Here is a 26,760-nt window from a genome sequence, read left to right as displayed (position 1 = left end):
TTCACAGCATCATCTTTTAGGATGATGAGTCTGTTACCCTCATTTTATCCTTCCTGACAATGTATTGTTGAGCACTTGTAGAATTATTCTGTATTAAATAGATTACATGTGGTTAAGGATTAAGTATGAAAGTTTTCTCTCCGGTTTGAGGTTTAGGGATAGTTTTCTTTTCCCCAAAGAAGAAAAGTATAGGTGGGAAGTACCTCTGTCAAGTCTCTACAAGCAGGATTCACTGTATTAGTTAGCTGAACTAGGTTCATTTGTTGTTGTTCAGTTCCTAAGTTGTGTCCAACTCTCTGTGACCTATGGACTGCAGCACACCAGGCATCTCTGTCCTTCACTATCTCCCAGAGTTTGCTCAAACTTATGGCCATCAAGTCGGTGATGCCATCCAACCATCTCATCCTCTGTCGACTCCTTCTCCTCCTGCCTTCAATCTTTCCCAGCATCTGGGTCTTTTCCAGTGAATTAGCTCTTCACATCACGTAACTGAAATATAGCAGCTTCAGCTTCAGTCCTTCCAATGAATATTCATGGTTGATTTCCTTTAGGATTGGGGCTTCCCTGGTGGCTCAGAGGTTAAAATGTCTGCTTGCAATGCAGGAGACCCTGGTTCGATCCCTGGGTTGGGAAGATTCCCTGGAGAAGGAAATGGCAACCCACTCCAGTGTTCTTTCCTGGAGAATCCCATGGATGAGGAACCTGGTGGGCTACAGTCCACGGGGTCACAAAGAGTTGGCCACGACTGAGCAACTTCACTTTTCCTTTAGGATTGACTGGTTTGATCTCCTTGCAGTCCAGGGGACTCTCAAGAGTCTTCTCCAGCACCACAGTTCAAAAAGTGTCAATTCTTTCGTGCTCAGCCTATTTTATGGTCCACTCTCACATCAATACGTGAGTACTGGAAAAGCCATCACATCGCTTTGACTATATGGACCTTTGTCAGCAAAGTGATGTCTTTGCTTTTCATTATGCTGTCTAGGTTTGTCATAGCTTCTCTTCCAAGGAGCAAGTGTCTTTTAATTTTGTGGCTGCAGTCACCATTTGCAGTGATTTTGAAGCCCAAGAAAAGGAAATCATTACATGACTATATTTATTCTAAGTAAAGTCATGTGAAGCTTCCACTGTTATTGAAAATCTGACATGCTAAAAATACAGGCTATTTAGTGTTTTTATTTCTGGACAAATGTTAATCATGACATATAAGAAAATATTTTACTTATGCCTCTTCTGCCTTTTAAGAAATCACTTACAAGAAAAAATTAATGTATTATCATGAATAAAATAACATATTTTCTCCAAATAAACCTCCTTAGATCCTACAATCAGCTGAATATTTTGATGTCATGAATGAATAATGTAAAGTATGTTTGTTTGGGTTGTTTGGGGGTTATTTTTGTTTGGTTTTGATTTTTTTAAGTGAAATTTGAATACAGCAGCACAATAATAAATAATTCATTTGCTCAGCATTCTTCTTAAATTGAACTAAATGAGAGGAAAAAAGGGAAATGAGTTATAACATGTTGTACTTTGCCCATTATTGATTACAAGAGTGATAACACACCAGCACATTTTCTCCGTGAAAGTAATTAAAGCCCTTTGCTTTTAGGAACTGGAACGAGCGTGGAGAGAATATGATAAGTTAGAGTACGACGTAACTGTTACCAGGAACCAGATGCAAGAGCAGCTGGATCGCCTCGGTGAAGTTCAGGTACAGAATTATAATAAGTTTACTTTGTTCTAACTGGCTTTGACTGGTACTGTGCAATCCATCTTGTTGGATTCACTCAAAGCTTCAACATTTGTTGCATAATTAGCTACCTAACATCTGGATTTCAATGATACTTTCAATGATAGGAATCTTACTGTCTCACAAAGTAGCCCATCCCTCATTGTTTAAAAGTTCTTTATTCTGTAGAGCACATAGTGAGCCCCAGGGTGTTCTGTGCTCCTGGCTGTCACTTGACATTGAAGTGTCAAATTATTTTATCTATTCTATTTTAAATCCCTCTCTTCTATCAAACTGTTTTAGCCCATTATCTTGACTGCTATGTTAATTAGAATAGGGGAAGATGTGGCAACTTTGGGCATAAAGAATCCAATTTTGTGGATAGGTAGATAGGGAGCCAAGGTCCAGGTGTTTGTTTTCTCATCTGTAAACTGAAAATAATAATAGCTGTCTTAAAATAATACCCTGGGGAATGGAGATTATATATATTTGAAAAAAAAATAAATAAAAGTCACTTCATGCACAATGTAAATTTAATCATTTACATTGGAATCCCAGTGGACTCAACAATTCAGTATAATAAATAGATAGTAAGGTTGACATAGAAAGTCACCTGTCTTCTATGCATGCTATCCAAAATAGAATCACTAAACCACATGTAGTTTTTAGGCCCTTCAGTGTTGCTAGTGTAGTTGTTGGGCATTTGCAATATTGCTAGGAATTTTTAATTACCTAAATTTAAGTAGCCATGTGTGGTTGTGACTTCTGTTTTGTACACTGAAGTTACTAAATGGAATATTTAAAAAATGGTAAATATCTAAAATATAACCAAGGGATCGGCAAACTTTATCTGTAAAAGGCCAGATGTTAAAGACTTTAGATGTTGCAAGTATAAACACTCTGCCACAAAATCTTTGGTACTTGGGATTTTTAATAACCCCTTAAGAGTAAGAGAATAAAGTTAATTTTTAGGCCATAGGCCATAAAAAAGAAGCTGTGAACCAAAGCAGTTTGGAGTCCTGATTAATCTAATAAAAAAGTTCATCACGAAAATTTAGGAGAAGGAAATGGCAACCCACTCCAGTATTCTTGCCTGTAAAATTCCGTGGACAGAGGAGCCTGGCAAGCTATAGTCCATGGGATCGCAAAGAGCTGGCCACGACTGAGCGACTGAGCACATGAATATTTAATTAGTATAGGACATGAGAGAAGACCTGAATAAATGGAGAGGTATTAATTGTTATACTGTGTTGTCGATGACCTGATTTAACATTATCACAATGAAAATTCTTCCCATAAGCATAATTCTATTCCAACCAAATTTCCAGAAAAGAAAATCACAAAATGGTTCTGTATTTTTAAGGTATAATAAAGACCACAAGTAGTTAAACGTTTTGTAAAAAAATGAAAAACTAGGAGGCACATCTTATAAGAAGTAGCATTGCGCGTATAACCTTAGGCCAGTTACATATGCCTCAGTTTCCACTCAGTAAAATAAAAATAATACCAGTATCTAGCCCTGTTGGGTTATTATGATGGTTAAATGTGTTGATTTTTTTTAAGCACTTAGAATAGAACCAGGCAAATAAAACATACTATATATAAAACATATATAATTATTTGTTAAATACATGAGTAAACAATGAAAAAACATAGGAAACTTAGAAAATGACATACTAGGAAGAAGTCTCTTGAACCTCTAAAAATTCAACAAGTTACTTAACTAGATTTGCGGAAAACTTTTTCATTTTGGTTTGGAGAAACAGAAATGCATTAGCAAAATAGACAAAGAACGTGAAAAGTTTTAATTGATAGAAAACTTAATAACACAGTTTGCTAACAAGTGTTTGAAAAGTTGGTCAGTGTAACTAGGAACCAGAGAAGTGCAAAATAAAATAAAAATGAGGTTTTCATTAAACACCTTTCAGATACACAGAAATATGTATTCTTTTAAATTATTGCAAAAATAATACATATTCTGTATGTGCAGTTGTCTGATTTGTGTAGTTTATATTCCCTCTCACAAGTCTTTATTGGTATTCACATTTCAGGGCTAGCATAATCATGACAATTTTCGTACTTACTTACCTGTTTCTTTTTAAGTTATAGTCCTAAAAATTATATTTATTGTTTTACTGTTTATCAATGAGTCATAGAGTTTTGTTAGAATCTTACCAATATTATCTTATTTTGGCTTCAATTAGAGTATTTAGCCGAAGGTCATGAAATGGGGTATTAGAGGTAAAAAGAAGTAGATACAACTTTAGGTTAGAATAAAAATGGCAATAATAAAATGGCAAACTGAAAATTTGTCCTGAAAATTCTTTTTAACTCTATCAGTCAAAACTCTTCAAAATATATTTTGTAAATTGCCCTTTTGGCATTTCTCTATGTTCTAGAACTTAGGAAGCTAAAATACTTTCCTTTTTTTCCCCTAAAAATGCTTTGTTTAATTTGAGGTTGGTGAGTTTCTGTTCTGTTGTGTTTTTGTGTTGTTTTGTTGGTTTTGGTTTAGGGGAAGTTCCCCATTTTTAGTCCCATCTAGTCAGTATTCCTTCCCGATTGTAAATAATGCAACACAATGCTTATTGAAAAAATGTGAAATAGTGTACCATGTAGGTCTGAAATATTAAATTTTTCTCTTTCTTTGCTTTTTCTTTATCATTAACATTGCAAAACTGAGAAGGACACACAGATTATATTAAGTAGTCTCAAAAGTAACCACTGTGGTTCTCATTTTTTAGATATGTAATTAGTGGAATTTATAACTGTATCTCATGATTTCTCTCCCTCTCGCCGCCCTCATGTGTGGTCTATCCATTTTTACGGATAGACCGAATCAGCAGGAATTCAGCGTGCACAAATTCAGAAAGAACTCTGGAGAATTCAGGATGTCATGGAAGGACTGAGTAAACACAAGCAGCAGAGAGGCACTTCGGAAACAGGTACATTGGTTTCGTCTTTTATTCTGCACTAATTGACTATATTATTATATCTAAGTGGAATGACATGCAGAATTGGATTTCCCTTGTTATTTTACTGGATTTTTGGCATTAGAAAACAGGTACTTTGTAATAATGAATTAGTACCCAAGTTTATATGTAATATATAGAAAGAAAAAGTTCTCCCAGCCACACTCAGAAAAAAATAAATCATTGTTTTGTATCTGTAATTATAAACACACACAATAATTTGGTTTGAGTAGTTTTTTCCCCACAATAGAAAGTGCTGGTTTTCATCAGTATGCTTTTTTCTCCTTAACAGCACAGTATAGTAACAGCTGTGTAAAAATACATTGTATAGGTAAACTGTAATTTATCAATTTCAGTGTTGATGGACAGTATTTTTTTCAGTAGGTTGATTCCAGTAGGTTGTTGGTGGGTTGGTTGAGGGTTTTTTTTGTTTTTCTTTGATATAATGAACATTACTGTGTACATGATAAACACACATGCTAGTACTAATGGATTGTAGAAAATGAGAAATAAGTTTACATTTTTCATTTTGATAGGCACAGCCAAATTGCCCTCCTAAAAGATTGTATCAAATCATACTTAAACCAATTGTATTTGAGAAAACCCATTTGCCCGTACTGTCGTTTAAATTAGATATTTCAGTTTGTATTTTTAAGGTAATGAGTTTTTAAATTTATTTTATTGTAGTGGCTTTATGTGTTAATTTCTACTGTATAGCAATGTAATGGGTTTTTAATTCAGAAAACGTTAATAAACGGGTTAGAAACTAAAGCTTTTGTTGAAAATAAGCAAAATGAAATTGTTCCTTTTTTCTATAGATTTAAGAAGGTATGTTTAGTGTTAAGTAGTTATAGTTTACATTTTTTTTAATAGGTATGATAGGATCAAAGCCTTTCTCAACAGTTAAGTACAAAAATGAGGTAAGTTTGGATTGTTTCTCTAACTATAATTATTTTAATTTATAATTAAAACATGAATTAGAATTTACTCATAACAAAAATGTTTTCTAAATATATCTGTTATTGTCTTAATCTTGAAATTTCAGTGGTTCAGTAATTTGGTGCTTTTAACGAGTATGATCTTCTTCCCTTTTTTTAATGCAAAAAATTTTGAATCACCACTTTTTATCTATGTTAGAACTTTAACATTGTCATACTTTTTCTAATGTAAGTAATTTGAGTATTTATTTATCATTGTTTGGTGTATTTTTTAAAGTGTATGAGATGACTGATAGATAAGTTGGCTGTGTATCATGCATACCATAAAGAAATTACAACTATAAAGAGATACTGTCAACCTAGTTGAAAGCATCTGTTGTCGTGAATTTTGTATAAAAGTCAACCAAAAAGAAATGGCTTTTTTTTTCCTCTTAAATTTACCTAAACAAAGTGGAGCAAGATTTTTAAAATTAATTCTTCTATTTTTAAAATAAAATACAGTAGTTTCATAAATTTGTTTTGATGTTGAGCTTCAGAGTAAAGCTAACCTATGGTTACCAAAAAAAATGAGATGCAACCAAATTTAAAACCCAGTTATTGGCTATCATAAACATTTTTGGTTTTACTTTTTGATATGAGACTCTTGACTTGGCAGTGTCCCTTTAATTTTCTTAAAGTGAATGTAAGTTAACTTACCATTGCAAAGAATTTCGATATACTTAATTCAGTATGCTTATCTAAATAAGGTGACTGTTCTACAATCTTTAGGAAGAGGAAGTAGTCCCACCTCGTCCTCCACTTCCTCGGTCCTATGACTTTACAGACCAGCCTCCCATAATCCCCCCTCTGCCCAGTGATAGCAGCTCCTTGCTCTGTTATAGCAGGGGCCCAGTCCATCTGCCCGAAGAAAAGAAGATTCACCAAGTTCAAGGATATCCAAGAAATGGATCCCACTGTGTAAGTGGCTGCAATAGCCACAGAGTAATCAATCGTACATGCCCTCATTTTTCCCAACAATTTATTTTTGACTCAGTCTTTTCTTTTTATTATTATCACATCACTTTTAGCCAGTACTTTTGTGTTCATATATAACATTATCGTCTGTTTTTCCTGTTTTAGTTTTATGTTTCTTATTTTGTCATTTTCCCCCCCCCACAATTTTAATATTTCATAGTTTGTTGCTTTTCATGAATATTTTAATCAAGTGGTTATGTTGCATGTGTTTAAGGAGCCATATTTTAAATCTACCGTTTCAGGATATTGGAGGCAAAGTGATATCTTTAAATCAGAAAGATGCAAGGAAGAAAAAGATCCTTATCAGGAACGATAAAAAGGTTGGGATATGGGCAGTTCAGTATAGGAAAACTTAGAGGATTTGGACATTGCCAGCAAGAGACATTACCCATGGAAACTAGAAAAAAGCTTAGAGATTAAGTAAATGTGTTAAATGAATAAGCAAGGAGAAGAGAACAAGAAAAAAAGAAATAGGGCTAATTGAGTTAATATGATATAATTATTTTCAGACTTTAGTTATACTATGATAAAAATGTTCTGATGACTTTGTCCTTAAGAGGAATATTCTTAATTTTAAAGCCAAAAGATATACTGGTTAAAAATCTTACAAAGTCTTTTTTTTCCCTATCCTAATTATAACATATATATTAATTGCTTTATACCCAATATAGCTGACTGAGGTTTTTGATTGTTAAGAGTGTGAGTTTTTGGAGGTAAACATTTTTAAAAAGACTTTTACCTTTTTTTTTTTGTAATTACTCATCTTTCTTTCAAGGGTCCAGATTATAGACTCTACAAGAGTGAGCCAGAATTAACAACAGTGGCGGAAGTTGATGAGTCTAATGGAGAAGAAAAATCAGAACCTGCTTCAGAAATAGAAACTTCTGTTAAAGGTCAGCATTTGTGATATGTCTTATCTCCTGTGTTTTTCAGACATTTTAGAAACAAATTCAGTTTGCATGCTGACAGAGTACATATACGAGCCCGCAGTCCCTTATCTGAAACCTGTGGAATCTGACGAGTTTCTGAATTTAGAAGTTTTCAGATATTGAGACAACAGCATGACCCATAAACTGTATATTATAAGTCACCTTCTCTGCTAGGAATCTCCCTTTTTAAACAGTAATATTTTTGGATTATTCATCCTTTGTGGGATAAAGACTAAAAAACTTCATGTCAGTTAAGGTGAGGTTTTATTGAGTATAAGTTTATGTCAAACTTGTGAAAAACTTTCTATTTCCTAACCTGACACTTTATTTTTTGGTTTTTATTCTTTCAAAATTATATATAAAAGATTAGGAATAAGACAGACTTTTATACAATTTCTATAAAAGTAAATTCTATGAAATAATGCTTATTTTTACTGTGTATACTCTGATTATCTTTTAATACTTATTTATTTGGCTGTGCTGAGTCTTAGTTGAAGTATGTGGTATCTAATTCCCTGACCAAGGATCAAACCTGGGCCCCCTGCATTGGGAGCTTGGAGTCTTAGCCACTTGACCACCAAGGAGGTCATCTGATTATTTTTTAACGCTAGTCATTCTTTAAGAAATTAAAAAAAAAAAAAAAAAAAAAGGATAGAGAGGGGGCTATTCAGGAATAAGACAGAAAAAAACAGATATAGTGCAGTACTTGAACTTTGAGCTGATCATGGTTTAAAAGAAAAGCTCTAAAGACATTCTTTGGAGAATAATGGAAATTTACATAGGTTCTAGATGATAGGTTCTAATGATACTGTGATACTGTGGTTATTTAGGAGATGTAGTAAGTGAATTCTGAAACACTTAGGAGTAAAGTATCTGTGACTTACTTTTAAAAATGTTTCACCAAAAAATTTGTTAGAGATAAAACAAATAATCTACAATGTGGGATTTTTCAGAAAAGTAATTTCTGATCATCATAACTCCCTAGTCAATTTTTTTAAACCTGCTGGAGGGTTACAAAGTAAATTTTGAACAATATGAAATGATAATATTCACATAGTTTTTTCCATAATTGGAATATTTTTCAAGGTTTTCTAATGTCAGTGTTTTTTTTTTCCCATTAGAAAAATATTGCTGTCTTGAAAAGTTAATATCTATACACCTTTCTCATTCGAATCATATCTTCTCATTGAAAGTCTTTTTTAACTTTCTCTTTTCACAGACAAATTTAAGTTAAAGAGTCACAGTCCTAGTCCTTACCATATTGTTGCATGTAGTTATAAATACGCAGGAATTATCAGACAGCAAACAAAAGTAAATGTTTTTGGTAACTAGATACCCTGGCCAATCCTCCCACAAACAGGGATTATAAAAGCTGGTTCAGGGACTTCCCTGGTGGCCCAGTGGCTCCAACTCCACAGTTCCGATGCAGGGAGCCCCAGTTCACTCCCTGGTCAGGGAACTAGATCTTACATGCCATAACAAAGAACTTGCATGTCAAAACTGAAAAGATCCTGCGTGCCACAACAAATCTTCAGATCCAAAGTGCCACAACTAAGAGACTTGGTGTAGCCGAAAAAAAAAGCTAGTTCAGGAACTTCCTGGTGGTCCAATGCAGGGAGCCTGGGTTTGATCCTTGGTCGGGGAACTGGATCCCACATGCCGCAACTGAGTTTGCATACCGCCACTAAAAGATCCCGCATGCTGCAACTAAGACCCAGCACTTTTATATAAAAGCTGGTTCATATCACTTAAATTTTTTGAGAAGCTTCAACAAGTTGAAGAAAAGTAAAGAAAGGAATGTTTAGGTGGAAAATTACGTGAAGGGTGGTTCATTAGTCTAGGCTTCCTTGGTAGCTCAGATAGTAAAGAATCCACCTGCAGTGCAGGAGACCTGGGTTCAAGCCTGGAGTGGGAAGATAGCATGGCTACCCACTCCAGTATTCTTGCGTGGAGAATTCCATGGACAGAGGAGCCTGATAGGCTAACAGTCCATGGGGTCACAAAGAGTCAGGCACAACTAAGCAACTAACACGCACATCATTAGTCTACTCAGACCACTGTAACAAAATACTATAGAACAAGTGCTTGTTTTATGGGGGTTTATTTGTTTGTTGGTTTTGTTTTGCATATTTGGCTGTGTTGGGTCTTAATTTCGGCATGCAGGGTCAGTTAGCCCCAAAGCATGTGGGATATTAGTTTATGGAGCAGGGATCAAACCCATGTCCTCTGCATTACAAGGCAGATCCTTAACCACTGGACCAACAGGGGAGTCCCACCAAGAGCTTTACACAACAGGCATTTGTTCTTATAGTTCTGCAGGCTGAAAGATCAAGTTCTGGGAAGATTTTCTAACTTTTTATTTTGCATTGGGGTGCAGTTGATTAACAATGTTGTGATAGTTTCAAGTGAACAACAAAGAGACTCAGCCAGCCATACTCCCCTCCCATCCACGCTGCCACAGAACAATGAGCAGAGTTCCCTGTGCTATAGAGTCCTTGTTGGTTATCCATTTTAAGTATAGCAGAGTGTACCTGTCCATCCCAAACTCCCTAGCTATTCCTTTCCACCTCCCTTTTCCTGGGTAACCATAAGTTCATTCTCTTAAATCTGTGAGTCATAACAACCTCTTTTTAAGAACCATTTTCAGGTCTTCAACATCAGGGGCTAGCATTTCAGCAGGAATTTTAGGAAGACCACTTCAATCTATAGCAGGAGGCATCCAGGAAGTTACTAAGTGGAGCATGAGAGCCAGCTTTCACTTTGCGACAGGACAAAGCTCAGAGCATGAACATACTAGTAGTCTGCTAGGAGACCCAGTCAGATAAAGTTGGGACCCTCTGAGGGGTATACTCTCATTGAAAACTGATTAATTTGGTTTCATCAAAATTTAGAACTTTTGCCCATCAGAACAGGAGGAAAAATTACCAATACATACACCTGACAAAACCCTTGTGTTCAAAATATATAAACAACTCTTGTAAATCAAAAATAAACAACCCGGTGCAGGCATATAAGCCTTGGAGAGCTAACAAATAAGGTATACAAATGACCAGTAAACACATGGAAAAGTTTACAACTTATTGATCATAAAAGAATTGCAGTTTTAATGCAAATAAAAATCACAACGCACACCATCTAAAATGATTGAACTTAAAAGACTGACTGACTACCTAGTGTTGGTTAGGATGCGGACCAGCTGAAATTCACACCCATTTCTGAGGTGGTCGAAGATAGAACAGTAGTCTGGCAGCTTCTTATAAAGTTAAACATGCATTTATCAAACTTAGGAATCCTATGTATCTACCTAAGAAAAATGAAAACATAACTCCTCACAAAGACTTATTCAAGGGTCTTTAAAGCAAGCTTTAATTCATAGTAGACAAAAACTGGAAGCAGTCACATGTCTGTCAAGAAGAGTATGGATAAACAGATTTTAATACTCTTCAGCAAAAAACTCATAGATATATTTACTCATAAAAACTGTACTGTCTGAAATATGTTCTCTCAAAGTTTTTCCTCTTTTAAAATTTGGGTTTTTTTTTTTTTTTTTTTTTAAGTGTAATCCTAAAAATAAAAATTTTTTTTAATTTAAAAAAGTGTAATAGGCTCTCATCTGAATAAATTGTCTGAAGTATACGGATCAATTACAGTGTAATTTATATTGTACCACATGACTTAAAATAGAGCTCTTAAAAATGGACCACTATTGTAAAGCAATTATCCTTCAAAAAAAAAAAAAAAAAAGGACCATTGACTGGCACAACAGAAAAGTCTTTTGTTTGCTTTATAAAATTACTTGTAACATAGCAGTCCAGCTCTTCACATTCTCAAATATACAATTCTCATAAATACACAGTTTCATAATATTTTGCCTTGATTCAGCTGCAGATCGTTTGGTTCTTAACCTATAGGGACCGTGAATGGTTGACCACTATCTGGTTTTAGTGGGAAAAATAAGATTTCATTTTTCTGTTGATACTTAGTTCATGTAACGTTAGTGAGCCCCATGAGAGTGATGTTTTTTTTTTTTTTCCAACAAACCATCAAGATTTGATTAATTCCTTCCTTTACATGTGTCCTCCAAGGACAAAAGTGGGCCTCTTCTGCTTAAACGAGACAACTATGATACAAGTGAACACATTTCTGTTAACTGACCACTAGCTTTTATTGTTATGTTAATGATTTTGTGTGTACAGCTGTGTGTTGTTTTCTAATTATAAAAGTAGTATGTATTCATTCTAGAGATTTTCAGAAATGCGAAAGAAAAGTTAACTTCAATTACCTATAGTTAACTTCTCTTAACATTGTTAGTAGATTCTTTACTGAGGTAGTGCGGTGTGATCAAAAGAGATTAAATGAAAATGAAGGACATTCAGGTAAATGACTACCTTTCGACAATAACTTTGCTAATCTGTGTGACAGGATTAGATTAAGGTACTTTCAGCCTCTGAAAATAATTGTAAATATTTCATGAGGAAGGAGAGCAACAACAGGAAAAGCAGAAACCCCAGCCATGATGCTGCTGAGCTATATGGATGTGAAGAAGTCCATTAACCCAGAAACTGCATTTCCTTTACCTTCTTGTCTTTACAGAGCTGTTGTGAAGATATATGACCCATTGAGTATTACTGAATTTTTATAATGTTTTAATGTCATCTGTTATAGTCAGTAGAACTTTACTTCTAAATCTAACCTTAAATTTGTCTGGTTAGCATCATTGCTGGCTTATAGATAAAATGACTAATGAAGGGTTATTATGTTTCCCTATCTCTTTTCAAACAATAAATTTGCATTCTAATTTTAAAAGTCTCAGAAACTGAATAGATCAGTGAGAGAGATGGTGTCATGTGAAGATGTTTTATAGAACTTACTACTCTTTTTACTTTTAGGTTCCCACTTTCCTGTTGGAGTAGTCCCTCCAAGAACAAAATCACCAACACCCGAATCTTCGACAATAGCCTCATATGTAACGTTAAGGAAAACTAAGAAGATGATGGATTCAAGAACGGTATTTAACTGTCCATTAATTTCTAGAAGGATTCTGAAACCTATTTATTGCCACATTTATGTACGTTTTAATTTTAGGGGGTTGTTTTGGAAATTTTTTTTGGCGCACCACGCAGCTTGCAGGATCTTAGTTCTCCAACCAGGAATCAAACCTATGCCCCCGGCAGTGGAAGTTCGGAGTGCTAACCACTAGACCACCAGGGAATTCCCATCAAAACTTTTTTTTTACATATTCTAAGAAAAAATTAGCAATCTTAATTTCTAAAATTACATTTAGGGAATTAGCACCTCAGGAAGCCCTGGTGGCGCGCAGCGGTACCATGCGCCACCAGGCATGGTGCCTGCCCTACAGGCGATGTGGGTTCAATGCGCCTGCCCATACAGGAGATGTGGGTTCAATGTGCCTGCCCATACAGGAGATGTGGGTTCAGTCCCTGGGTTGGAAGATCCCCTGGAGGAAGAAATGGCAACCCACTCCAGTATTCTTGCCTGGAGAATCCCATGAACAGAGGAGCCTGGCAGGCTACAGGCCATGAGGTCACAGAGTCAGATACAACTGAAGTGATTTAGCAGCCACACAGTTGGCACCTCAGAGGACAGGCCTAATTTAGGTTTTCTTTGCTCAGACTCCACATGAAGCCTTTAGTGACCAGTTTGTGGAATCTGTTCTCAGATAGCTGCTCCTTGACACCTCTAAGAATTTCCTTAAGAGAGTGATAAACACATTCTGTGGTCAGACAAGCTGATGGATTTACAAGCCAGCCTGAGTTTTCAGGGCCTTTCTGCTGTGGGAGACTTAGACTTTGCACCCACTCCAGTACTCTTGCCTGGAAAATCCCACGGACAGAGGAGCCTGGTGGGCTGCAGTCCATGGGGTCGCTAAGAGTTGGACACGACTGAGCGACTTCACTTTCACTTTTCACTTTCACACACTGGAGAAGGAAATGGCAACCCACTCCAGTGTTCTTGCCTGGAGAATCCCAGGGACGGGGGAGCCTGGTGGGCTGCCGTCTATGGGGTCGCACAGAGTCGGACACGACTGAAGTGACTTAGCAGCAGCAGCAGTCCTCTGGTTACAATGAGAAATGTGAATTAAGAATGAGAAGGAAATCCTCTATTTTTCACACTTTCATCTAAGATCCATTTAATTCAAACTGACTTTTCACCAGTCTAACCTTGGTCTTCTTGGGAAGATTCCCAGAGGATTTAACTCACTTCCCCAAGTACTCTTTCGAAATTTGGACTGCAAAAAGACTTTTACTTTTCACCTTTTTTTTAAACTTTTCATCTTTATAAATTCTATTTATTTGGTATGAGATAAAATGATAAGAAAAGACTGAAAAGTACAACAAATGATGATTATTCTTGAAAGATACTAAAGTACAAGTACAAAGTATATCCCCAAAATTCTGACAATACTGAACTTCTGCCCTGGGTTCTTTCCAAAACTCTAGCAACTCCACACCAACATCCTAGTCAGTCCTCAGCAGTTGAGTCCAGAGGGCACAAAACACCTATGCAGTCTCTTCTGTAGATCTTCAGTTCAGTTCAGTTCAGTTCAGTTCAGTTGCTCAGTCGTGTCTGACTCTTTGCGACCCCGTGAACCGCAGCACACCAGGCCTTCCTGTCTGTCACCAATTCCCAGAGTTTACCCAAACTCTTGTCAATTGAGTCAGTGATGCCATCTAACCATCTAATCCTCTGTCATCCCCTTCTCCTCATGTATTCAATCTTTCCCAGCATCAGGGTCTTCTCCAATGAGTCAGCTGTTCGCATCAGGTGGCCAAAGTATTGGACTTCCAGCTTCAACATCAGTCCTTCCAATGAACACCCAGGACTTATCTCCTTTAGGATGGACTGGTTGGATCTCCTCGCAGTCCAAGGGACTCTCAAGAGTCTTCTCCAACACCACAGTACATAAGCATCAATTCTTCGACACTCAGCTCTCTTCACAGTCCAACTCTCACATCCATACGTGACCACTGGAAAAACCGTAGCCTTGACTAGACGAATCTTTGTTGACAAAGTAATGTCTCTGCTTTTGAATATGCTATCTAGGTTGGTCATAACTTTTCTTCCAAGGAGTACATGTCTTTTCATTTCATGGCTGCAATCACCATCTGCAGTGATTTTGGGCCTAAAAAAATAAAGTCAGGCACTGTTTCCACTGTTTCCTCGTCTGTTTCCCATGAAGTGATGGGACCAGATGCCATGATCTTAGTTTTCTGAATGTTGAGCTTTAAGCCAACTTTTTCACTCTCTTCTTTCACTTTCATCAAGAAGCTCTTTAGTTCTTCTTCACTTTCTTCCATAAGGGTGGTGTCATCTTCATGTCGGAGATTATTGATATTTCTCCCGGCAGTCTTGATTCCAGCTTGTGCTTCCTCCAGCCCAGTGTTTCTCATGATGTACTCTGCATATAAGTTAAATAAGCAGGGTGACAATATATAGCCTTGCCGTACTTCTTTTCCTATTTGGAATGAGTCTGTTGTTCCATGTTCAGTTCTAACTGTTGCTTCCTGACCTGCATACAGATTTCTCAAGAGGCAGGTCAGGTGGTCTGGTATTCCCATCTCTTTCAGAATTTTCCACAGTTTATTGTGATCCACACAGTCAAAGGCTTTGGCGTAGTCAATAAAGCAGAAATAGATGTTTTTCTGGAACTGTCTTGCTTTTTCGATGATCCAGCAAATGTTGGCAATTTGATCTCTTCCTCTGCCTTTTCTAAAACCAGCTTGAACATTGCAAGTTCACAGTTCATGTATTGCTGAAGCCTGGCTTGGAAAATTTTGAGCATTACTTTACGAGCGTAAGAGATGAGTGCAATTGTGCAGTAGTTTGATCATTCTTTGGCATTGCCTTTCTTCGGGATTAGAATGAAAACTGACCTTTCCGAGTCCTATGGCCACTGCTGAGTTTTCCAAATTTGCTGACATATTAAGTGCAGCACTTTCACAGCATCATCTTTCAGGATTTGAAACAGCTCAACTGGAATTCCATCACCTCCACTAGCTTTGTTCATAATGATGCTTCCTAAGGCCCACTTGATTTCACATTCTAGGATGTCTGGCTCTAGATGAGTGATCACACCATCATGATTAACTGGGTCGTGAAATCTTTTTTGTACAGTTCTGTGTATTCTTGCTACGTCTTCTTAATATCTTCTGCTTCTGTCAGGTCCATACCCTTTCCGTCATTTATAGAGCCCATCTTTGCATGAAATATTCCCTTGGTGTCTCTAATTTTCTTGAAGAGTTCTCTAGTCTTTCCCATTCTGTTTCTTTGCATTGATCAATGAGGAAGGCTTTCTTATCTCTCCTTGCTATTCTTTGGAACTCTGCATTCAAATGGGTATATCTTTCCTTTTCTCCTTTTGTTTTTCGCTTCTTTTCTTTCCACAGCTATTTGTAAGTTCTCCCCAGACAGGCATTTTGCTTTTTTGCATTTCTTTTTCTTGGGGATGATCTTGATCCCTGTGTCCTGTACAATGTCACGAACCTGATTCCATAGTTCATCAGGCACTCTGTCGATCAGATCTAGTCCCTTAAATCTATTTCTCACTTCAACTGTATAATCGTAAGGGATTTGGTTTAGGTCATACCTGAATGGTCTAGTGGTTTTTCCTACTTTCTTCAATTTCAATCTGAATTTGGCAATAAGGAGCTCATGATCTGAGCCACAGTTAGCTCCCCGTCTTGTTTTTGCTGACTGTATAGAGCTTCTCCATCTTTGGCTGAAAAGAATATAATCAGTCTTATTTCGGTGTTGACCATCTGGTGATGTCCATACATGTTTAATCTCTAAAGTTTCTGTTATATCAAATAAGCTAAAATTTCCTTTTGACAGTTATTGGTGTACTTAGTAAGAAAGTGAGAAGTAAAAACTGGTTGTTTAATGTGACTGATGTTTTTAAACCGTTCAGTAAACCATAAAAGTGAACCATGTATATGCATATATATATATTTATATAAAATATAGCCATCTGATTTATAGAAAATAAATTCTTCCTTAGTTTTATTATTGCTCATAAACTAAGAATGTCTTCTCTACCAGTCTTTTCACAGTGAAAAAAAAAAAGTGTGACTTGAAACATTACATTTTTTACTGTAATAACAAAAATTACTGAGGGACTTCCCTGGTGGTCCAGTGGTTAAGACTTCACTCTCCCAGTGTAGGGGGCCCAGGTTTGTTCCTGGTCAGAGAACTAGAACCCACATCCCATAATGAAAATCTTGTGCAACATAGGGAAAAAAAAATTACTGATATTTAGAAGCTATGCCTCTTTTTTCTCCTAATTTGAGTTTTATACAATTTCCCATTTTAGCACTGTGAGGTAGAGTCACTTCAGAGCTGCCATACCATTTGGTATTTTGTTTTAAACAAGCAAATATCTTCCTTAAGTTCCTCTTTTCTCCCCTTCCTCCTACCTCCCACCTCTCTCGCTCTCCATCACTGATCATGCATTAGTGTACTTGTAATCTGCCTTTCTGGTGTTATGTAAATGACATCTAAACCTGCCACTTTTGGTTTTGCCAACAAAATTAATGCATTTTAAAACACTTTTTTTTTTTTAATTAAAAATATTAGGTTTATTTTTGTGCTGCATCTTCATTGCTTCTTTTTTCAAGGGCTTTTCTCTAGTTGTGGCGATCGGGAGCTTCTCCTCAGTGTGGTGTGTGGGCTCTTTGTTGTGGTGCCTCTCTTGTTGTGGAGCACGGGTTGTACAGCCTGCACGCTTCAGTAGTTGCAGCTCGAGGACTTTAGAGCAAGGACTTTTGTGGCACAGTTGTTCTGTGGCATGTGGGATCTTGCCAGACCAGGGACTGAACCATGTCCCCTGCATTAGTATGCAGGTTCATATCCACTGTGCCACCACGGAAGTCCATTTTAAACGTTTTTTTATTTTAACATACTTTTACCCTGTATTCAGGATTCATCTGTTTATTTTTAATTTAAAGGAACGACCAAGAAGTGCAGTGGAGCAGCTCTGTTTAGCTGAAAGCACTCGACCTAGGATGACTGTGGAAGAGCAAATGGAAAGAATCAGGAGGCATCAACAAGCATGCTTAAGGGAAAAGAAAAAAGGATTAAACCTTATTGGTGCTTTAGACCAGTCACCCTTACCAAGTCCTTCAAATTTAAGGGATAATCCATTCAGGATTACCCAGGTATTTATATCAGTTGTTTTTACTCATTCTTGTGGGTAAATCTAATATCAGTTGAATCTTAGAATCATAGAGTTACATGGTAGATGGGTTTTTAAATATTGGCAACATAGATAGTTATATTATTTAACTCTTATGATATGCGAAGACGGCTTGGTAAAATGGAAATAGCCCTGGATTCAAAAAAACCTGGGCTAAATTACTTGTTGACTGCCCTCCTATTGCTTGTAAACTTAATCTCCTCTACTATAAATCAGTAAAGACATAACCTGTTCTGTATATGTCACAGAAATACTAAGAAGATAAAATTTGCTTTCAACAAATGTAAAATTTCCATGTAAGATAGTCCCCAATTCCCCTCCCAATAAAATGTGCAATACTCTGTATCCTAATTTAGCATGACCTAAATTGTAGCCGGGGAGAGCTTCGGAATAAAAGTTGTAGTATGCAGCACATTTTAACTTCAGTCTTATGAAGAGACACCATTCCATCTCTTATTATTTGTTTGTTGGTTATCCTGATTCATAAATCAGAGCAGACTAGTGAACCTTTCCAGAGGCTTCAGTTGGTCGATCCCTGTTTATTGATGTGGAATAACTGAAAGTGCCTCCCCATCATCATGGAAATCTCTTAGCATAGTTGGAGAGCAGGCATTTCTAGGAGAGGTTAACAGTTGAGTAACTGTACATTCTACACATTACCAAATAGACGATTAACATATATAAGATGCTACTGTTGTTTCTCATAAGGAAACTTTGCAAATGAAGGGCCAACTTAAAAAAAAAATTAGCAGGTACTATCTGGAAACTACACATACCTGTATAGTATGAATCTAAAATACTGTCTATCTGTTGAACAGGCTCGAAGAAAGGATGATAACTCTAAGGAACTGGACACTGTCATCAGAGAAAATGACATGAAGCCAAACCATGACACTCCTGCCACAGACACTGTTCAACTAAAAGAAGCTGAACCTCAAAATACGGATTTCAGCGGAGAGGTAGCAAGATTATTTTAGGACACATATTCCAAAGGGATAGATTTTTTAAGATGAAATCAGGTGGGAAGGTTGAAGATAGTTTTGTGTGGCTTTCTGTCACAGAGGATGCTGATCTCAGTGAAATGATAGGTTTCGTGTAATTCGATCAATACATTCAGCCACGTCAAAAACTGGGTTAACTGAAAACTTAAAACATGATCAGTTGAGGCTGGAATAAATTACCATTACCCCAATTAAAGAATCTTTAATCCCAAAGCAGCCAGCTAATGGCAGTGCACTTTTTGTCCTTCTGATGTAGGAAAGGATGTCACTATTTTTAATATACTTGATTCTAAAATATATTTCAGTAAATATTTGATATGGTATAGTATTTAATAAACTTTTATTTGGGAATCATTCTAGATAATTCACTCATATAGCAAATATGGTAAAAATAATCATTTGAAAAAGCAAATTTTTCCTTCTTCCGTAGTTTAAAAAAACTGAAAATGTTTTTTCTGAAACACTTTTCACACCTGAGCCAAATGGAGTGAATTCTGAGGAAGTGATGGATAAAGAAGGAGACAAAAAAGAGGTGCCTGAACATGTGCCATACAGGTAATAATTAGAGAAAACAAACAAGCAAACAAAGGGATCATTCATTAAATTAAATTCACCTGCTTAAAAATGGTAACTTTCATGGTTAGAGGTCTTAGATGCCACTCCCGTAATATCTTACAAGCTGTAGGATCTTAAGCAAGTTACATAACCTTAAATTCGAGTATCTCACCTGTAAAAATGAGGGTAATAGTAGTAACCATCTCACAAGTGTGTTTTAAGGATTAAATAAGAAAATAAATGTGCAGCACTTAACTCTGTGCTAAACACCTAGGAAGTGATTTTAGCTTTTTATTTTATAATTGAGTATAGCCGATTAACAGTATTGCGATAATTTCAGGTGGACAGCAATGGGACTCAGCCAGACATATATGTGTATCCATTCTCCCCCAGACTCTCCTCCCATCCAAGCTGCCACATAACATTGAGCAGAGTTCCCTGTGCTATTCAGTAGTACTTTGTTGGTAATCCATTTTAAATATAGCAGTGTGTACATATTGAGCTCAAACTTCCTAACTATCTCGAGGCACACAAGCTGTAGCAAAGTAAGCACCTTACCATTGTCTGTATAATGACAGACGTTGATCAGCTGTCTAAGCTGTCTGATAAGCATTCCAAAAATTATAGTGATTTTCTGTTTATTTTTTAATTGTATTTGTTAACTAGCCTTTTAAAATGCATCTCCTCAATCTCACCCTCCATAAAAACATTCTCAGTGCTAGAAAAGAGAAATACTGTGATTTCATGTAATAGGAGTGCCTTATCTCTGAAATGAATAGCAAAAGTGAATCTGGGGTCTTTTAGTTTGTGTTTTGTTTTATTTACTTATTTATTTTTGGCTGCACTAGATCTTCATTGCTGCTCTGGGGCGGGCTCTAGCTGCTTTGAGCAGGGCTCCTCTCTGTTGCGGTGCTCGGGCTTCTCACTGCAGTGACTTCTCTCGTTAGGGAGCACAGGTTCTAGGCTTGTGGGCTCAGCAGTTGTGGTACACAGCTTAGTTGCCCCGAGGCATGTGGGATCTCCCTGGATCAGGAATTGAACCCATGTCTCCTGCATTAGCAGGCAGGTTCTTCACCACTGAGCCAGCAGGGAAGCCTTGGGGTGGTGTGTTTTAGATTAGACATTAAGGGACTTGTCAGGCAAATATAATCAGACTTTGTTTGGATCCTGATTTAAACAGGTAACTCTTAAGATGATGTTATAAAGCAGTTGAGATCATTTGAACACTGATTTGGTATCTGATGGTATTTACAGATTGAGTGATAGGTCCTTAATCTGGTTGAAAATAATTTGGGGAGGAGCAGGCTGAGGGCTTAGAATGAAACAAAATTGACAAAATGTGGATTTAAAAAAAACTTTGAGCAAAATGTTAGCAGTTATGAAATATAGATGGCTGCATTGTTTCTGTAAAGATTTTTCATAACAGTTGGAAGAAAAAAATTGCATTCTAATGTAACAAATTTGGGGGGCTTCCCTGGCAATTCAGTGGTTAAGACTCTACACTTTCAAAACAGGGGGCGTGGGTTCAGTCCCTGGTTGGGAAACTGGGATTCCACACACTCTGCAGCCAAAATAATAATAATAATAAAAATAGATTTAAAAATAACAAATTTTAAAATATATTTCTATTTTCATTAGCCCTCAAGAGGAGTCACAGATCCCAAATCATAAACCAGAAGGCCCCCCTGCAGAAGATACAAAGGATGATATTCATGAGCAGGAAGAAAACGTTCTTTCTTATGAACTAACTCCTGAGGCTTCTAGAGGAAATCAGACAATGGCAGGTAGATATTACACGTTTCCTAGTTTTCTCACCGGTGCTTCCTCTGAACCTCTGAATTTATTTGCTGTGTGGAGACTCTAGCAAGGGAGCCACTCGGGAACATCAGCTGCAGACTGAGAGGTATTTGCCTTCCCACACCTGCATGGTCAGGAAGACTGCTGCTACTCAGGATCCAGGGCCAGTCCTGTCTCAGCAATTAGAGCTGCCCTCTCTCTCCAACTTGGATGTCACTTCCTTCGTTTGTTTTTTTGATCTTAACCTTAACATATACCTTAAACTTTTTTCTAAGAAGATCTTTTACAACTTGGAAATTCTACCTATTTCTCTGACATTGCATTCCCAGAGTATTCATAAACCTCTCCCCCTCTGGGAACTGTGGAAGATTGAAAATCTAAACTATTAATAGTAGAATGGATTTACTTAGCTCCTACCATAATCCACATCTGGGTTTTTCTGATAGTAAAGGATCATGAACTGTATAGCATGTAAAAAAATACATTTTTGTCTATGCTGTTCTTTTATACTTTCTGGATTCTTCAAAATATTTTTTATGATTTTTGGCAAGGGTAGGGCATAGGACAATCATACCACTAGTATAAATCATCAGCTTTCCTTCTCATAGTCCATAAGCAAAATCTATTTCCTTTCTCCACCTCCCACCCCCCACCCCTAGTCTTTTTGCAGAATGGTAAGCACAATGAAATTCAATTACCTAGGACTGTTCTTAAGAGCATTTTCTGTATCTTATATACCTGTAACATGGAAATGTATATTATCAGCCATGTTCCTTTGTAACCAGTGTGAAGCACTGTATTTTCCTTGTCTCTTATCACTTTCAAGGCAATGTGCATGGGCATTCTCATTTTTTACAAAAAATTATCATTGGTCACATCAGGTTATTCATACAGCAGGTCTGGGTTAAAGGGTGTGTATGTGTGTGTGTGCGCGTGCGCACACGCGCTCAGGCCTGTCCCACTCTTTGCAACCCCTAGCAGACTAGGCTCCTCTGTCCATGGGATTTTCCAGGCAAGAATACTGCAGTGGGTTACCATTTCCTACTCCAGGAGTCTTCCTGACCCAGGGATTGAATCTTGGGTCTCTTGCACTGGTAGGCGGATTTTTTACCACTGTGCCACCAGAGAAGCCCAAAGGGCTATGTGGATATATTTAAACCCCAGCACTTAAACCATCTGTAATATTTAGCTGCGTGGAACTAGAAAAGCCTTTTAAAGTGAGAAAGTGTTAAGTCACTAAAGACACCTGAAAATTAACCTTGAAACAAAAAAATTAAAAAGAGAATTCTTAATTTTTTCCAGTTTCACTGCAATATAATTGGCATATAACATTATATAAGTTTAAGGTGTACAAGGAAGAAGAATTTTTAAACAGTCTTCAAGAGACATTTCATCCTGAATAATTAGCTGTCAGAATAGCCAAAACGCAGAAGCCAAATGCAGCTAATAATTCCTTCCCGGAACATGTTCTTATCGTGCTGGGACCACAGCATCAGAATTTTCTGCTCCAGAGGTGTTTCCGCGGCTTTGACCTTGTCCCATTTTCTCGGTGTGTTCTAGCGCAAAGCCTGCCTCCGTCTCCCGACTCCTCCGCGTCACCCGTCCCGTCCGCGCAGCCGCAGCTCACGGAAGGCTCACACTTCATGTGTGTGTAGTCTCACAACAAGTACGTCATTTCCTTTCGATTCTGTGGTTTACCGTTAAAGGTTTCAACTTGACTTTTATTCCTCTGTTGTTTGAGTGACCAAAACCTGCAATGAATTGTGTCCTGTGTATTAGTGATAGTTGGCAGAGCAAGTAGACCAAGAACTTAAACCATGGGCAATAAAGCTTTCCAACATCGGCCCTTCAGTGATGCGCTCCGTGACCACATTTTCTCCTGTCTCTTCTTTCATTGTCTGTAAAAACACCCCAACTGGGAGGGAAGGGCCTGTGCCAGGACAGGCCCCCTGGTGTTTTGCAGCTGTGTTCCCAGCTCATGGTTCTTTCCATAGTCGGGTCTCGGAATTCTGTTCAAGTCATTACATTTTGATCCAGAAATGTTTTTTACAGTCAGGGTGATGTATCTTACATATTGAGAGTTTGCTAATTATTTTTAAGGATAAAGAGGTTGTCATGGTACAGCCAACTAGATATGGAATCTAAAATCTTTTAAGATCCATCAGAAATTATTTCTGAATACTTTTAAGTCAGTAAAGTAGTTATCTAAAAGCCACTAGTGGGGACAGGGAGAAGGGCCCTTTCTCAACCAGTATTTCTTTGACCACAATTTAGAAATGAGAATAATTTTCTAAGGTCCTTTTTTTTTTTTTTTTTTTTCCTTTCTTAATTTTATGCCTTTATTTTTGGCTGTGCTCGAACTTTGTTGCTGTTCGGGGTTTTCTCTAGTTGCAGCAAGTGGAGTCTACTCTGTAGTTGCGGTGCATCGACTTCTCGTTGCGGTGGCTTCTCTTGTCCCAGAGCATAGGCTCCAGGGCACACAGGCTCCAGTAGTTGGAGTGCCCAGGCTCTAAGAGTTCAGGCTCAATAGTTGTGGTGCTCAGGCTTAGCTGTTCTCACAGCATGTGGGATCTTCCTGGATGAGGGATCTAACCCATGTCTCGTGCATTGCAGGTGGAGTCTTTACCCATAAGCCACCAGGGAAGCTCCCTGAAGTCTTACTTTTAAACTTTATCAACAATTGGTACATTTTACATCAATTTTGTACTTACATACTTTATTTTTCAGAAAAGCTGTGAGGTATAGAGTCAGCATTTTATACCTTTTTCTGCACTTTTTTTTTCTCTCCGTATCTGCCAGATCTTCTAATGTTTAGTGCCTTAGGATTACCACCTATTTCTGTTAAACAGTTAAAGCTATGAAAACACCTACAGATTTTTTGAGCATAATTATAAACATGTTCTTTGATTTTTGGATTCTCAAAATAAATGACTACAGACACTAACGTGACTCAGTTTTTTATCCAGTAGTGCTCACATTTTCTAGGATCTACTTCCATTCACACCTTTTTTGGTAGAAGCTGTAACCTATGTCCCTTTTTTTCAGCCAGAGGATTTATTTTTAACTGAAGGCAATGGCACCCCACTCCAGGACTCTTGCCTGGAAAATCCCATGGACGGAGGAGCCTGGTGGGCTGCAGTCCATGGGGTTGCTAAGAGTCGGACACGACTGAGCGACTTCCCTTTCACTTTTCACTTTCATGCATTGGAGAAGGAAATGGCAACCCGCTCCAGTGTTCTTGCCTGGAGAATCCAAGGGACGGGGGAGCCTGGTGGGCTGCCGTCTCTGGGGTCGCACAGAGTCAGACACGACTGAATCGACTTAGCAGCAGCGGCAGCAGTCTTGTATCTATAACTTTTATTTGAGATCATGTCTGTCTGGAGCCCAGAAGAGGCTTGCTTTGTTGTCATTTGGATCTCTGCAGGATTGTCGTCCTTTCTGGGGTTATAAACCCCATATTTGTTACAGTCTTACCTGTGTCTTTGCTCTATTACTCATACATTTAAACTTTAAATACATTCAGAAGTGGCAGTTGCCACTAGTGACAGAATAACACCAAACACAGGGATAATAAACATTATGTGCCCTTGATGCCTCCTGTGCAAAAAATTGATCAATGGCCTCTGTCTGTCTTGATGGGAACATGTACTCTAAGAGCCACTCTCATTATCTTTTGGTTCAGTAAACAAGTTACAACTCACTGTACTCAGACCATTATGACAGTTAGGCATGTTCACAGTTAAAACTCGAATACATGGCCGGGTTCCTTAAGTTGTTATTATTGGATTTTGTTTTGTTTTGCTTTTGTCCCAAGAACCATTGGCATTACCTGCTGGCATGAGATCCAGGGTTTGCTGGATATTTTCTAACCTTGTGGCGTGCAGCCATCGCAGTCAACCAGTGGCATTCACGCTTGCGTCATTTTACAGTCCATCTTCTCGTTGTGCGTGTGTCATTTTTCTGAATTTTTTTGGGCAAGACTTAGGGAGGTTTCACACAAGACAGACACACCACTATGTAGGCAGCTTAATATAATACTACATATTTTAGTAAAGTCATGCAGATCTCTGCTCATTTTGTCAATCTTTTGGATTCAGCCAGAAGTTTGGGTCCTTTTTTCCATCTGAATTGCAATTTAACTGCATTATGTTTCTTTGCTTTGTCAATTAAGCTTATGGAAATGAAGAGAAGATGTCCTTCAATGGTTATTATGTTTTAGAATTTTCATGGCCATGCTTGTCAGTTCTTTTGTTAGAGAATGTCACCCTCAGTTACTTTAGGAAAGGGTCATTCATTAACTTTGCAGATGTCAAAGTAATTTTCCTTCTCTGTATTTTTCAGCTATACTGACTTCTGTTGAAACCATTCAGAGCTGAGGACATGGACCTTTGGCAATGTGAGAAGATATTGTACAGTATATTTTAAATCTATGAAATTCATAGTTCTGATGCTTTTGGCCACAGAGCATCGTTTTATCACTTCTGGAAAATGTTTATTCCAAAACAGCTTTAATGGCCCATATGTACACTCAAGATTCTGTAATGTAATCTCAAGGTTATTACTCTGACACCAGCTTGCTGCTATGATTTCAAAGCACATAAGTAAAGGTGCTTTTTAGTGTGCAGTCTACAGCCAGAGCTTACATAGTTACTGATCTCCAGGTTTTGATGTTTCTAAAGTCTGGGTGGATTTATATTTCTTTTCACTTTTCAGTACAGAAAATTTAGTTATTATTTCCAGTGAAGCTTGTTTTCCTTTTTTTTTCTTCCTTCTTCCTCCCATTTCAGCTACTGCAATGCTTTGTTTCACACTTAATTTGTAAAAATTTTATATATATATTTAAAATGTGCCATTTTATTATTGCTAAGTGAAGTATGTCTCGTTTCCTGCTATAATTATTTCTCAGTCAGATTGCATTGTCAGCAGTTACTGCCACACTCTTGTCAGCTTAAACACAAATGTTACCGCTTACTTTTTCTTAAAAAGCAATTTAAAATGTAGGTATTTTGAAGTACTGGGCTTCTACTTCATTGGACTAGATGTGTACAGCAATAAGCAGGTTTTCAAATCCAGTACTTAGTTTGTGTACAAATGTAATTATGTTCATTGTGTATATATTATACAATGAGCACACGTAATGTAAGTATTAAAGGCTACTTACTATTGTTTAAATGCAAATGTTCATATCTCATTTCTTTTTTATCATGTTAAATAAATGTTGATGTTCTTAAATGACTTGTGTTAGAATTTTTGCTCTTCCCATGTGAAATGGAAAGTCTGAGACTTTAAGAGACTTCTCAATGAAAAAGTAGTCTGTTAATCTCATTGCAGACAGCACCAAAACAGAACTGTGTCTGTCGTCCAACTCAGCTCTCCCATGTGGAAGCTGAGAAACTTGAAGCTCAGAGAGAGAAACTGACTTGGCCACAATCGCTTTACACTTAATGACAAAATCTGCACCAGAATAAAGTTTCTCTGACCTTTCAACACCAGTGGGCAAACTTAGTTTTGTCAAGTCTTCTGTACCTACTTCCTCTTTCCGTTGGTTTTGGTGTCATAGAAAGTAGCTTCTAGCATCTGTAATCTCGTTCTACTTAGGGGATTGGACTTGG

The 26,760-nt window shown here is 37.3% G+C and overlaps 1 protein-coding gene across 20 annotated transcripts in view; it reads left to right on the top strand.

Moving 5' to 3' along the window:
- Positions 1–26,380, top strand: part of PLEKHA5 (pleckstrin homology domain containing A5) — a 260,287-nt gene extending 233,907 nt beyond the window's left edge. For 11 of the 20 annotated variants that reach the window (XM_070790011.1, XM_070789999.1, XM_070790014.1 and 8 more), the window contains 12 exons: positions 1,610–1,711; positions 4,563–4,674; positions 5,575–5,621; positions 6,408–6,596; positions 7,429–7,546; positions 12,472–12,590; positions 17,548–17,757; positions 18,614–18,754; positions 19,227–19,351; positions 20,990–21,135; positions 22,709–22,814; positions 25,490–26,380. In XM_070790011.1, the coding sequence (XP_070646112.1) occupies positions 1,610–1,711; positions 4,563–4,674; positions 5,575–5,621; positions 6,408–6,596; positions 7,429–7,546; positions 12,472–12,590; positions 17,548–17,757; positions 18,614–18,754; positions 19,227–19,351; positions 20,990–21,135; positions 22,709–22,803 (1,404 nt within the window). In that variant the 3' untranslated portion in view covers positions 22,804–22,814; positions 25,490–26,380. The remainder of the gene's footprint in view (positions 1–1,609; positions 1,712–4,562; positions 4,675–5,574; positions 5,622–6,407; positions 6,597–7,428; positions 7,547–12,471; positions 12,591–17,547; positions 17,758–18,613; positions 18,755–19,226; positions 19,352–20,989; positions 21,136–22,708; positions 22,815–25,489) is intronic. The other 9 variants (XM_070790013.1, XM_070790012.1, XM_070790015.1 and 6 more) reach the window with 1 other exon arrangement.
- The last annotated feature ends 380 nt before the right edge of the window (positions 26,381–26,760 follow it).

Source organism: Bos indicus, chromosome 5 (genome assembly GCF_029378745.1).
Source record: "Bos indicus isolate NIAB-ARS_2022 breed Sahiwal x Tharparkar chromosome 5, NIAB-ARS_B.indTharparkar_mat_pri_1.0, whole genome shotgun sequence".
NCBI classification, from domain to species: domain Eukaryota; kingdom Metazoa; phylum Chordata; class Mammalia; order Artiodactyla; family Bovidae; genus Bos; species Bos indicus.
This window is presented reverse-complemented; position numbering and strand designations above follow the sequence as displayed.